A 13,989-nucleotide genomic window follows, 5' to 3' on the forward strand; every position below is an offset into this window, starting at 1 on the left:
GTTTCAATCAATGTATTTGTATCTTCCAAATATATTTAAATTAGATTTTTAAATGAGCTAAAACAAAGGTTTTGAATGCCTAAATATTATTTTTGCCATTTTTAATGTGCCCCTCAGATTAAACACTGGCCCCTGCTTGGCCCCGACAGTAGAACTGGTCTAGAACCGCCACTGAACGCTATTCATTTTTTTCATGAAACCCAACCAAACTTCAATTAAGTAAAATGAGCTTCCAGTTCAACAAGCTACATTAAAATGCTGCTTACACTTGAATGCATCAGTATGGAAGCACATTTCCACCAATGTGATGGGGTGGAAATGATCCTGATAGGCATTATAATGAGACATTTTCTTAAAATTACTCACAGAAGTGTAACACATCCACTTCTCCTTCTGAATAAATGAGATATTATTGCAGAGTTCTGGAGAGAAAAGGATTTAGGAAAAAATCTGAAAACTGACTACGGAAAAATCAGGTTTTTTAAGTTATTTTCTTTGACTTATTTCTGAATAATCTTTTCTGATAATTATGTCATTATTTCAGCAAAAAAAGCAGAAAATCTATTTTTTTGTAAATATATATTCTTTTTACTGAATATTCACTGTTTTTCTAAATAATTTTCTCTTATAAATCTTTCAGATTTTTTCCTCCCTGATAATTATCAAAATGAGTCAGAAAAACAGAGCAGATTCCCCCTGAAAACTTTTCTCAGAATTCTGAGATAATATTGTTAATAAATAAATGATTTTCTCATGTGACTGCATCAAGCTCCTGTATAAAATAGTGGATTATCATCTCAACATAATGACTTTGTATCTCAAAATGGTGAAAACATTTCTCAAAGTAATGACAGTATCTCACAAGAAAGGCTAGTCTCAAAAAATAAAAAAATATATACCTTCTCAAAATGCCTTTAAATCTCAGACTAATGACTTAGTATCTTCTGAGGAAGTGAGTTATTATCTTGTGATACTGAGTCACACCAAACCACTATTTTCAAAAAGGTTCTGATTATAATGACTCTAATATTCTATTTTTTTCATCAAAAGGCCAAGTTTTCTTCTTTTTCTTTTACTCGCAGAAATTGACTTCCACAGGTATAATGATCAGTTTATTACAATGAGGTGCAAACCAAAGTTTCTACAGTGTGGCTGTCCATTTTTTGGGGCGAGCCAGATAACTTCAAAACACAATTAACAAAAGTTTTGGTGGCTTTAAATTGTGATAACTTTATATATTAATATCCGTAACTGGACGAAGAAATTAGACATATGTTTTCAGTTTTAGTGTTTAAAAATAATTTCTCTTTATTTTGCCACATAAATCAGAATTTTAATGTACTGTTATACAAATCTTTCAATAAATTTCCTTCTGACACAAAAATAACCGTTATGTTACACAGGCGCACGCACACACACACACACACACACACACACACACACACACACACACACACACACACACACACATACTACATGGATACATTTGCACACCCACACACCCACACAAATGCAGCCACACATGCTCACACACACACACACACAAAACAAAAACAAAAACCGCGCCTTTCATGATTTGGCACTTTGGACATATGGAGCCGTTTGCATTGATCTGCTGGTTTGGGTGGCCATGCAGTGCAATAATCGCTGTTTGTAGTATGACATCCCTTTCCCTTCGGTGGGCCACACTCGCCTACACAGGGCCCAGGCTACAAAGATAGTTCACATGAGACCACATCGACATGAATACTGGTACACACACAGTTATGGCAGGAATATGCAAATGTTAGAAATCCTTAAAGAAATGAAAAAGCTCACCTCTGCTGCTTTGTTATTATTTTTACATAACGCGAATGCACCAAACCAACTGAAATTACTGACAATTAGAAGAAAAGAAAAATGCACGACTTCAAAGTGTCTATGATATTGTGGGCTTGAAACCCCCAGACTATTTCTTGCTCTAATAGATACGTAAAAATGTGTCTAAACAACAGTGATGGGCCTTTCAGGTTGCCTCCTCTGCACCACAGTTCCTTGAATAAACCCATAAAAGTGTCTAATGATACAGAAATGTATCACAGGGGCGGCTGTTTGAGCTGCTGCGTGTCATAAAGAGTAAACTGGATGATTTGAAAGGCTTAAGGTGAGCCAGAACAATGTGAGGAACCAGTGTCTCCTTCTCCCTACAGTAAATGCACCCTGAAACATCCTCTATTCTAACATAAGTGCACACAATATGAAATAAGACCATTTACCACAACAGCTGGTCTGTGTCTTTGAGTTTTGTACAATATTATTATGTCACATACATAAATACCCAGATTTCCTCGCAGACAAATGCAAATTGCACACGTCCATAGTTTGCAGCCTGAATGTGCTTTTATGCACTGTGCATCAATTTCGGAAACTTTTTATTTCACATTATTATTATTATGGCTACAAAACCTTTTGACAATTCTTCAGTGAATGTGATAAACGTACTAGATTTATTTGATATTTGTAAGATTTAATATGATTAATTAAACTGCAGTGTTCAATGGTGATTTTAATAGTCCACTGTTTTCCCAATTATTCCTTTTTATTATTTAGGATTTGCAGTAATTAAATATTTTTGGGATATTTGTATTACAGAAGCAAGACATTTGAACACAGAGGAAACCTGTTGTGTGAAAAAATATAAACACATGAAAATAATAAAATTAAAAAAAAAAAAAAAAAAAATCACACCCCTGAAACCAGGTCAGAAAAAAACAAAATGGAAATCACAACAGGGTAAATTAACTCCCTTTGAAAGCACACATTTATCTGATGAGTCATGTTTGTCAGAAAAGCAGCAGATATGAAAAATATAAAAAGAAACAGAAATCCATTTAGTAATTGTTGAGTGCCTTTTTCTTTTTTTTAGACATTCCACTGCTGGAGATGGACGAGATCTGAATTCCTCTTTGGGACTCTTTTTGACAGTCAATTCATCCCAGAAAAAAAAAAAAGCATTGAGAATGGATTTTGAAATAGTGTTGTCACAAACATCTAAATACAAAACACGTACAATGTGAATTCTTCTCCAATAAAGATTTTTAAAAAAGACATAGAAATCAAACAATGTTTTGAGGATCCTAAGGCCTGTTTGAAATTGGCAGCTGATGATAAAGGTTATGTTTCTTTTACATGAACACATTTTCAGTTTTCCACCTAATAGAGGCTTGCATCCAGACAATGACAAAAACCCTCCACATACTGCACGTCTAATCTGTTTGTATAACCTGACACCGCCATGGTGAAACTGCATTTATGTTCTCGCAGCGTGCCATCCAACTGGGTTCACCAGCCGAGTACATAGAGGGTTTAAGGCAGCTTGGAAGTCTTCGTTTCCACTAATGTAATGTAAAGTAACCGCTATCACTCATTAGTTTACACCGTGAGCCATTGTTACATCCTGGTCTCTTATCCGTGTGTCAGAAACTGTGATTGCTGTCATCCTTGCTACTGGAAGTTTTGACAGAACATTGACTTGTGTTTTTCTGTCTGTTAGGATTCTCAGAGCGTTCGATATTTGGTTCTTTGTCGGGTAAACAGACTCGCCACACTCCAGCTCTCAGTGGTTTCTAGTTCGATCAGTGTTTCTGCTGCTGAAGGGGACCGCGCTTTGCCGTCCTCAGCCTCATGTGGCCTTGTCCTTCTGGTTGCAGTTGTTGTCTGTGCTGTTGTGGTCTGTCTGGTTGTCCTGTAGGCTGTCCTTCTGGAGGCCGTCCTGCTGCTCTTTGGCCTGCCGGCGTCTCGATTTCACAGGTAGGACCAGAACCACCAGGAGGCAGAGGAGGTGTAGGCAGAAGTACCAGGACCTGCAGAGACAACCCAGAGGCAGAGTTATCTCAACACATTTTATTATGAGGAGTAGAAGAAGAGAATAGAATGTAATAGTTGTATTTGTCATTGCACAGAAGTACAGCGAAATTAAAAAGAGCAGCTCTCATTTTTAGTGCAACAGGAAACAATAATTTAAACATAGTAAAAAAAAAAAAGACATCTTATAAAAAGGAACAAGAAAAAGAAGGGGGAGCAGCAGGTTTGGAATATTTACAGGGACATAATGGGAGTTATTGCACATTAAATAAATATATAGCACTGTTGTTCCACAGTATTGAGATGTTTGTTGTTGTTTTTTTAAATTGATTTCTCAGATGCATTCAGGGCAGAGACAGCTGTAGTAGTAGCTGGAGAATGAAACCATAAAATATGGACAGGCCTTAAAAAACTGTTGACAGGACACCTATAACTGCAAAATAGGTCAATTATGACTCATCCTACCATGAATATTTAATGTATGGATTTGTGTGATGTGATGTCATCATAATGTTAAGTCTACTGGCTGAGCAGAGTCAGTAGGAGAAACACTACAGAGCAGATTCAGTGGGTTGCGTGACTTGGAAGCAGTGGTGGAAGAATTACTCAGATCTCTTACTTAAGTAAAAGTACTAATATCACACTGTGAAATTACTCCACTACAGTAAAAGTCCTGCATTCAGAACTTACTGAAGTATAAGTACAAAAGTATCATATATATATAAATTCAATTATTTGTATTGATGCATTTACGTAAGCAGCATTTAATTTTGTAGATTTTTTTAAATTCAGTATGTAATTTGAATGATTGACTGTTGTGGGGTTTAATAATAAAAAAATTGTTATTAATGTAATAGAATTTTTTTAAACCATTTTTAAGTACTTTTAACTGCAATGCACTTGAAACCTACGAGACAAAAATACAAGTGCATACATCATTGTTAACTGTTGTATAATACACAATTAAAAGTACTAATACCACACTGTGAAATTACTCCACTACAAGTAAAAGTCCTGCATTCAAAACTTACTGAAGAAAAAGTACAAAAGTATCAGCATCAAAATGTACTTAAAGTATCAAAAGTAAAAATACTCGTTATGCAGAATGAACCCACTCAGATTGTTAAATATATTTTTGTTATATATATTATTTGTATTGATGCATTTATGTAAGCAGAATTTAATTTTGTAGATATTTTTATTTATTTATTTTTAATCATTTGAATATACTGTTGTGGGTTTTAATAAAGGAAAAAAAATCTAAAATGTTTTTAACCTGGTTAGCTATCTGTCTTAATGCCCAAGACATGTAAATACATAGTTTTGCACCTTATTCACAAATGTATCCCATTTGTAGATACTATTTACTGCACTACACTTGAAACCTACGAGACAAAAATACATTGCATATCAATAGGTTTCTTTTCCTTGGTCACTGGTGTGTTAAACACAGTGGTGGGAGTATTCAGATCCTTTACTTAATTAAAAGTACTAATACCACACTGTGAAATGACTCCACTACAAGTAAAAGTCCTGCATTCAAAATGTATTTAAAGTATCAAAAGCAACTTTAATCATTATGCAGATTGGCCCCACTCACATTGTTAAATATATTACTGTATTATTATTATTGATGCATTTATGTCAGCAGAACGTTAATTTTCCCCGGGTAGGGCTCAATGTCTAATCACTTACCATGTTTTTTATGTTAAATCTCAACCTGAGAAGTAACTAAAGCTGTCAGCTAAATGTAGTGGAGTGAAAAGTACAATATTTACCTCAAATGTAGTGGAGTAGATGTTTAAATGAACAGTCATGGCGCAATATCTTTTGTTTAATCTCATCTATTCTATATTCATATTTTTTACTGTTTGGCATTCATTGTGGACAGCAATGTAAGAATTTCATTGTACAGGGAAACATGTTTTCTTACTGTGCATTTGACAATAAACTTCTCTGAACTAAACATAAAATGTAAATACTCAAGTAAAGTACACATATCTCAAAATTGTAATTAAGTACAGTACTTAAGTAAATGTACTTAGTTACATTCCACCACTGCTTGGAAGTAAACTCATAGGCTAGAAACTATGCTAAACAGCCTCACATAGTCTTGAGAGGTGCTATAAATTCTTAATTTTTCATACTTTTGATTGACAATGCTATAATTATCATAATTAGTCATAATTAAGGATGAGCGGCTAATTATGTGTCATATATGAGAAGAAAATAAACAGTTTAGTCTGAAACATTTTTTGTTTAAACAGCTCATTTTTGCTGACACAGAAATGAGACAAAATAGCTCTAAATATGGAAAGAAACCTACTTTATCCCTTAATGAGTCTGTTTAATACCACCCGTCTTGCAGCCACATGCAGATTTAACAGCAGTCCTTATCTGAATGACACCGAGCATTGTCGAGCCTTCCTTTATTTCAATGCTAAGGCCGCTCGTTTTATTTCCTTCGCATCAATCCTCCCTGTACTGCGCTCATTAAGCTGTCTCGTTAACTGTTACAGCCTGACGAGAGGGAACCGGCCTCATGAAAGCGAAGTATTAATTTCTACACTGTGTCCAGTAACTTCATTCACACGCTTTATGTATCACAGCAGCGGTGCTCACAAATCACTCTGCTTCTTTGTCGCTAATTACCTGACAACAACAGTATTCTCTGTTGCACTCTAATATTTCGTTTAATGGATTCCAGAGAGTCAATTGTATAACCAAAAGAAATGTTGTTTCAATAGCAGTGGTGGAAAGTAACATACATAAGTAATAATACATAATACATAAGTACATTTACTCGAGTACTGTACTCAAGTACAATTTTGGGGTACTTGTACTTTACTTGAGTATTTACATTTTATGTAACTCTTTACTTCTAATCCACTACATTTAGAGGCAAATATTGTTTTTTACTCCACAACATTTAGCTGACATTCAGCTACGACAGGGTTCATGTTTGATTTATCAAATGTTCGTATCTCTCCAATCACAACGTAAAAATGATCAGCTGTTGATAAATGTGGCGGCTTGAAACAAGCATAATATAAATACCACGCCCTAATATATATAATGTATATATAATATATAGCCGATTCAGATGGCTCGCCTCAAGAGTTTACAGTAACGAAGGGCGCAATACGGCCAAAAGAGGATTTTTTTTCCTTTTCTTTTTTTTCAGTCACCTTTATTAGCAAAGTGCACCGTCACAAATAACACAAAGGGGCGAAATAGACATTTTACAGAAATATGCAGCGACACGGGTTTATAAAATAAAAGTATTTATAGTTATAAACTCAAAAGTTCAGTTAATATTTTACATTTGGAGCACAGACTTAAAAGTTTTCACAGCTTATTGGTTGAAGGAGGTAAACAATGTTTTAAAGTAAGTTTTAATTAAAAAAGAAGAGGAATTTCTCAGAGGCAGAAAGTGAAACGCTGACGTCCAACAGCTGCAACACAACAAACTGGTTTTGTTTGGCAGCATAAAAAGTGAAAAGGAAGGAAATCAGTGGTGCTGTCAGCAGAGTAGCAGTGGGCAATCAAAACTCGGAATATTTCATTTATACATTGTGATATATAAATCCTGATATTATTATTATGGAGAGATATTATTCACTTTGTTTGATAAATGAGGGCCATTATGTGTGTTTTTGTTGTATTTTTCTAAATTATGCAACCATAGTTTCTTTTTTTTTCAGTCATTTATTTTCCTTTTCGTTTGTTTCCCTCTCTTTTTTATTACCTCGATCTTAACTGCAGTCTCATGTGTGTCCAAATAAAATACCAAATATAATTAACATGCAAACTATAAATTCAAACACACAAACCTGTAGAATTTGAGCGAGGGTCCCACAGCGAGTAGGACGAACGGTGCCACTGTGTAGCTGATGGCCACCTGAGTCCACGCCCACGTGATGACATCATAGATGCGCTTGTATGAGTCAGAAACCATGAAATATGGTCTGATGTTGTGCCTTATCTGCAAAAGAAGAAAAACATTGCATGAGTTGAACTCCCAAACATACGTTTCACATGAATTAATCTTAAACTTTAAATTGAATCCTTTTACTTTATTAGACTGGACTTAAATTGAACCAAATGACCTAGTTCCTGAAATATTTAATGGCAGCAGGCATTACTGCTTAGCTCTGCTTATCATCTGCTCATCCTTCTCTTTTATTCCCCCCCTCTCTCTCTCGCTGTCCGTCTTTTTCCATCTCATAACTCTTCAGAGAAATCCATCTCTGAGCATGTCTGTGTGGGCAGTGGCCTGTAGTTTTATAGTATAAATGGGTCAGTGATCTTGTCCTCCTTTAGATAAAAAAGAAGAAAGTCCCTGCAGGAACTCACCTGCACGGTAAATTTACTGTGCAGGCGTTTCACTTAATCAACCCCTTCCTGAGTAGATTATCCAGCTTGTAGCATCACTCCAATGTCTCCACATAAATATCCTCCTGTCTCCTTCTTTCACAAGACTAGAGTGAAGAGGTTTGGCTTAGCACAGATTAGTGGTAATGGCCTCACACTTGAACATGAGGTATAAGTGGTAAACTACTTTATCATTATCCCCTTACTCTCCATAAAGGGATTTTGTTGTGTGTTTGTGGTTCTGCTAAGTAGCAGTGGTAAGACTAAAGAGCTTTTAGACAAATGTTTAGATGCACTGATTGATAAGCTGCAAGAGCATAAATGCACCACTACAGAATGATGTATTGGGCTCAATCTGGAGAGGAAAGAGTCCAGCAAAAGGAGCTGTATAGTAGAAAAAAAAAATACAGATACAGAATTGTATCTCAATATTTTGCGTGGCGATATTATATCGATTCATGGCCACCAAGTATTAATTATTTCAACGGGCCAGCAGTATTTTTGCCGTTTTCCAGATGGAAATGTGGAAATTTTAGGAATATATACTGTATACTGGTATCATATGATAAATGGAGTAAATGGAATGCACTTATATAGCGCTTTTATCCAAAGCGCTTTACACTACACACTACGCCCATTCACCCGTTCACACACACATTTATACTGGTGGCTACCAGGGCACACTGGTGCCACCTGCCACCATTGGGAATTCATTCACACACCGATGAACGCAGCATCAGGAGCAATTTGGGGTTCAGTATCTTGCTCAGGGATACTTGGACATGCATGCTGCCATGGTCAAGGATCGAACCAAAGACCTTTCCGATCATTAGGCGACCACTCTACCACCTGGGCCACAGCCGTCCTCATCATATGAAACTAGAAGATATAAGGAATCTATAGGCACCATGTGCGCCAGGATAATGTGTCGGGAAGTTGTCGAAATAACGCTGCAAGTTAGGCTTTTTTTAATGTTTCAATCAAAAAAAATTGAGAGCAGTGAAGCTTAAAGTTGTGGAAAGTTTGATAAAATGCTGCAGCTGTTGTCGTCCATACATGTTTGATATCAGTTCAGTTCAGTTTGACTGAATACTTTGTTGGTCAGTCTTTGGGTTTGACTCTCATTGTGGAGAAATAAAAAGACTGAAGTGAGATGAACAGACTGAGAATTTTCTCTTATTGGACAAAACAATTCTTGATTGAATTTAATTTTTTGGACACAAATGCAGTTAAACAGTTAAATCGCAATATATTGTATCACATTATTCACCATATCGCAAAATGCTTAAAATTGCAATAATCGTGACTCAAGTATCGGGATTAAAATCGTATCATGGGGCCTCTGCTGATTCACACCTCTACTGTATAGACAGACACAGTGTGTGTACTCACTGCACGTGCAGCCATGGTCATGGCTATGCCAGTGAGGAAGGTCAGGTAGTAGCCAGGGTAAACCCCGTGCCACATGGCTGACAGCAGGAAGGTGGCAGCCGTGGGGTTGATGAGACAGCGCTCATAACACACCCTGGGGAGAAGAGCAACACACACATCCGGTGTTTGATTAAAACAAGTCAAGAAATAATGAATATACAAAATCAATATGAATGAATGAATGAATGAATTAAGTATCTTTATTTCGAACATGCTTAAAAACAAAACACAGAAAAATATTTAAAAACATTATAAAAAACAAAAACAATAAAGGAAAGCATGTGTGAGACCTTGATGTCAGTTTAAAAAAAACTAATTATCCAGGCAACTGAAATATTTAAACCCTTAATATTTCAGGTTTGAAAGTAGGAAATAGAAAGAAGTAAAAACATATTTTTTACTGTTATATTTGTTGTATACAAATGGATAGTTGTCATCTGGTTATGGAATGCAATATAATGCTACTATTTATTCATGATGGGGTCAGAATAAGTTGAAAAAAGTACAACAAGTCAACTCATAGAAACTTGGTGGATGAAAGTAAATGTTGGGTTGAGTTTGTCTGGGACAAAATCACTAATATAGAGCTTAAAAAATTGTTTCACCGTGTAAAAGCTCCGAGCAAAAAAATTCAACACATCTTATTTGGTTTCCCACATTGCGACTTGGAAAAATGTGTGATTTGTTTGCATTTTATGATTAAGCTTGTAAACCTTAGCAAAATGATTGTGTGGCATTTTTGCAATTAAAGCAAATCTATAATTCAAAATGCTAGGCATGAGATATACAGTCATGGAAAAAATGATTAGACCATTGTTTTCTTCAATTTTTTGTTCATTTTAATGCCTGGTACAACTTAAGGTACATTTGTTTGGACAAATGATAACATGTAAAATAGCTCATAAGAGTTTAATTTAAGAGCTGATATCTAGACAGTTAACAGGGTTTTCTTGATCATGATTTTGGTTATTATTATGAAGAAAACCATGGAAAATGTCTAGATATCAGCTCTTAAATTAAACTCTCCTGAGCTATTTTTGTTGCTATCATTATATTTGTCCAAACAAATGTACCTTTAGTTGTACATTGAAGAAAAAGGATGGTCTTATTTTTTCAATGACTGTACAGATTTGTATCATAAGCCTTAGTAACCCTCTACAGCCAGGGCTTACTATCACAAAATCTGTGCAGGGTGCAGTGTGACAGTGTGAATGTTTTTACCTTTTGAGCCAAAGAGCTGTCTGGATATTCCAGTTGTCTAGGAACATCTTGAAACTGGTGGCAAACTGAAATTGGACCCAAAACAAAACACTTTAAGCTTTAATTGAAAAAGGACTTTATGTTGGTACAATAACTGTAGTGGAAAAAAAAAAACCTAACCTCAATGTCCAAAATTCTGAGATTTGATATCAGGTCCCACCGTGGGGAGCCATCTTTGTTGTATCCATTGAAGCCAAATCCAGCAGCGTTGTTGATAGCATCAGCTGCAGGAGAAAAGGTACAAATGTTTCTGAACGTGCGAGAGCAACAACACAAGGCTGAAAACAGCCCCGAATCCATAGAATACATTAGTTAGTGAAGCAATGACAGAAACAGATGGAGATCCGGCACCACATGGATTTGTCATTAGGAAGAATGAAGAGCTGAAGTTTACAGCTGGACACTAGATGGCACTGGTACGTCAAGAAAGGCAGTTAAATAAGAGTCGGGGACTAAACACACTGTACAGACTACTTTAAAAATAACCAACTTCTCTGAACCAAGAACAGATCAGTGAGTTCATACCACTTAAATAACACACATTAACTCTGTACTCTGAATAAAAGTCTCACCAATTTTAGTCCTGTATTGAGAATCAAGCAATTATAGAAGATGAAGCAGTTAAAGTTCATTACTGACAGCAGAAGACGGAGACACACAAAGTCCAAAGGTACTTTTAGGTGCAAATCACTGTCCTGCTGCCAGTCTGATTCATTAGCAAATAAACTAAAACCCAAATATATGTACACTACAGGCCAAAAGTTTAGAAGCAAGATCAAATTTGTACAAAAAAAGATCATAGTTTCATTGCTATACTTTGCAACAAAATAAATGTGATTATTACATAAAGAGTAACTTATTAGAACACATTTTTACTATAATTATCAGGACTTTGTGTTTTTATTGCTTAGACTTTGTGTATCCTTCTTTCCTTAATGTATAAATCTGTACTCTTGTTTCTTTACTCAGCTGCTTCAGTTTTAGCCATTTCTGTGGTAGTTTGTCAGAGATATGAAGTTTGAGAGAGTTTGGATACTAATATCTCAATAAATTATTGGGATTTTAGTATCCAAACTCTCAAAAGCCAAAAAGCTAAAGTGAATAATGCAAACTGTGATTTGTTTTTTTTTTAACTTTTGCCCTGAAGTTGTGACTCTTCCAAATCTCCTCAACCCTAAAACTAAGCCCTTCTTTTCTTTTGGTAACATTTTTTCAGCAATGGTCTGCTAACATCAATGTATACCTAAAGGTCAATTGAGGAAAAAGGTTCAATTCAATAAAGGTAAATCTGATCATGCAGTAAACACATCCAAAATCCAAAGAATCCATACTGGTTTTTAAGAAAAACATTGTAAACAGAAAATTTAAGTTGCTTCCAAACTTTTGTCCTGTAGTGTATATATATATATATATATATATATATATATATATATATATATATATATATATATAGGGCTGACAATAGGGCTGCTCTTTTATGTCAAGAATCATAATCACAATTATATCACAATTATCATATTTTGGTAAATATTGAGGTCACAGTTATTAACACGATTACGAATTGATTGTAAATAATGCATTTTTTAAATTAATTTACTTAGTTTTTAACTTTTAAATTCTTAAATTTATTTGAACTTTAAAATATAATTCAACTGAAAAAACTATAAAAAAAATAATTGCAAATATATATTATATATTAATATATATTAATTTAAATAAATCATCTGATAATAATATTATAGTATTAAAAATAATAAATACAAATAAGATAAACTACGCTGTCCTTTCAATTATCACCACAACCTGCTGAAAACTACCAAATATAAATATTTATAAAACTATATTTAAACTCTTAGAGCACTGAGGTTTCCCTCACATCAATGACGACGAGTACATTTACAAAAAGTCCAGAAATACAAATTCAAAATACAGATTACAGACAAGAAAAATAAACAGAGTAAAAATGCTATTTAAAATGACCAAAGCTAAAAACAGTTGCAGACAAGCTACGAAATAGAAAAAATTATTTAAAAATGTTTGTTTTTTAAAGTTATTAAACATAAATGAGACCAAAATAGGTTAGATCAAATGTCTTGTAGTGCACTGCCACTACCTACTAAAGCTATATTTAACATATTGCAGTAACTAAGTGAAACTGGGCAAAAGTGCACCGCTGTAAAGTTAGTGGTGCTTATAATCGTTAAAAAATAGAACATTATTGTTAAACAGAATATGGCACCACAATTGTTTTATCTTTTTTTCCATTATAATTGTAAATAAAAATAAAATTTGATAAATCACCGAGTGCAACAGTGAAGAAATATGTACTACAGAAAAAAATTAATATATGAATAAAACTCACCAAGTGTCCAGACAAAGTAGTATTTGGGCCTCAGAGCCAGCATGGCCACGTAAAGGTAGATGACCTGCAGATGGAAGGGTGTGGAGCTGACAAAGTCGTCGTCTATGGAGTGCTCCACTGGGAGCAGCTTGCACAGCGACAGATAGATGGCCAGCGAGATGGCACACGTACACAGCTTGGAGATGACGTCATTCTGGGTAGAGGTACGAGAACAGAGCGAGGTTCAAAGAAGCAGTCTGGTTAAAACCTGTTACACCGATATTCAACAATCACATTAGGAGACGTGACACTTGTTCTACAAAAAGTTAAAAGTCCTTGAGTGATTCATATTCATTCTAACAGCAATTTCTGTGTTCCCCTCTGTTCCTTTCTCTCCTCAGATGAATACACTCTCAAATCTCGGAGTGTGATTAAATTATTATTGCATTATGCAGTGAGAAAACACAAATAACCTTGAGGTTTAGACATATGCGTCATTCAATTAGCAATAATGTCTCAGTTTCTGTTTTTCTAACCGCATCAAACACATTCTAATTACCCTGATGCACCCCTTAAAACAACACACTACTGCACAGGCCTTTTTCAGACATTACCCAAATGTGCACTTAAAAGAGAATTGCATAAAGTCCTATTTTGTAATATCATAACCGCTTATTGAACTATTCTCTTCGAGAGTTTAAAACATTTATAATGTACAAAATGTAGGTCTATTTTAACAC

General features: G+C 35.0%; 1 protein-coding gene across 1 annotated transcript in view; it reads right to left on the reverse strand.

Moving 5' to 3' along the window:
• Positions 1-1,099: 1,099 nt before the first annotated feature.
• The window catches only part of mboat2a (membrane bound O-acyltransferase domain containing 2a), a 62,812-nt gene continuing 49,922 nt past the window's right edge, over positions 1,100-13,989 (reverse strand). Inside the window, exons 8-13 of the mRNA XM_059353305.1 lie at positions 13,271-13,463; positions 11,029-11,132; positions 10,870-10,934; positions 9,610-9,742; positions 7,677-7,828; positions 1,100-3,842 (exon numbers count right to left, since the gene is read on the reverse strand). Coding sequence (XP_059209288.1) covers positions 3,662-3,842; positions 7,677-7,828; positions 9,610-9,742; positions 10,870-10,934; positions 11,029-11,132; positions 13,271-13,463 — 828 coding nt within the window. The 3' untranslated portion in view covers positions 1,100-3,661. The remainder of the gene's footprint in view (positions 3,843-7,676; positions 7,829-9,609; positions 9,743-10,869; positions 10,935-11,028; positions 11,133-13,270; positions 13,464-13,989) is intronic.

This window comes from Centropristis striata, chromosome 16 (assembly GCF_030273125.1).
Source record: "Centropristis striata isolate RG_2023a ecotype Rhode Island chromosome 16, C.striata_1.0, whole genome shotgun sequence".
Taxonomy (NCBI): Eukaryota; Metazoa; Chordata; class Actinopteri; order Perciformes; family Serranidae; genus Centropristis; species Centropristis striata.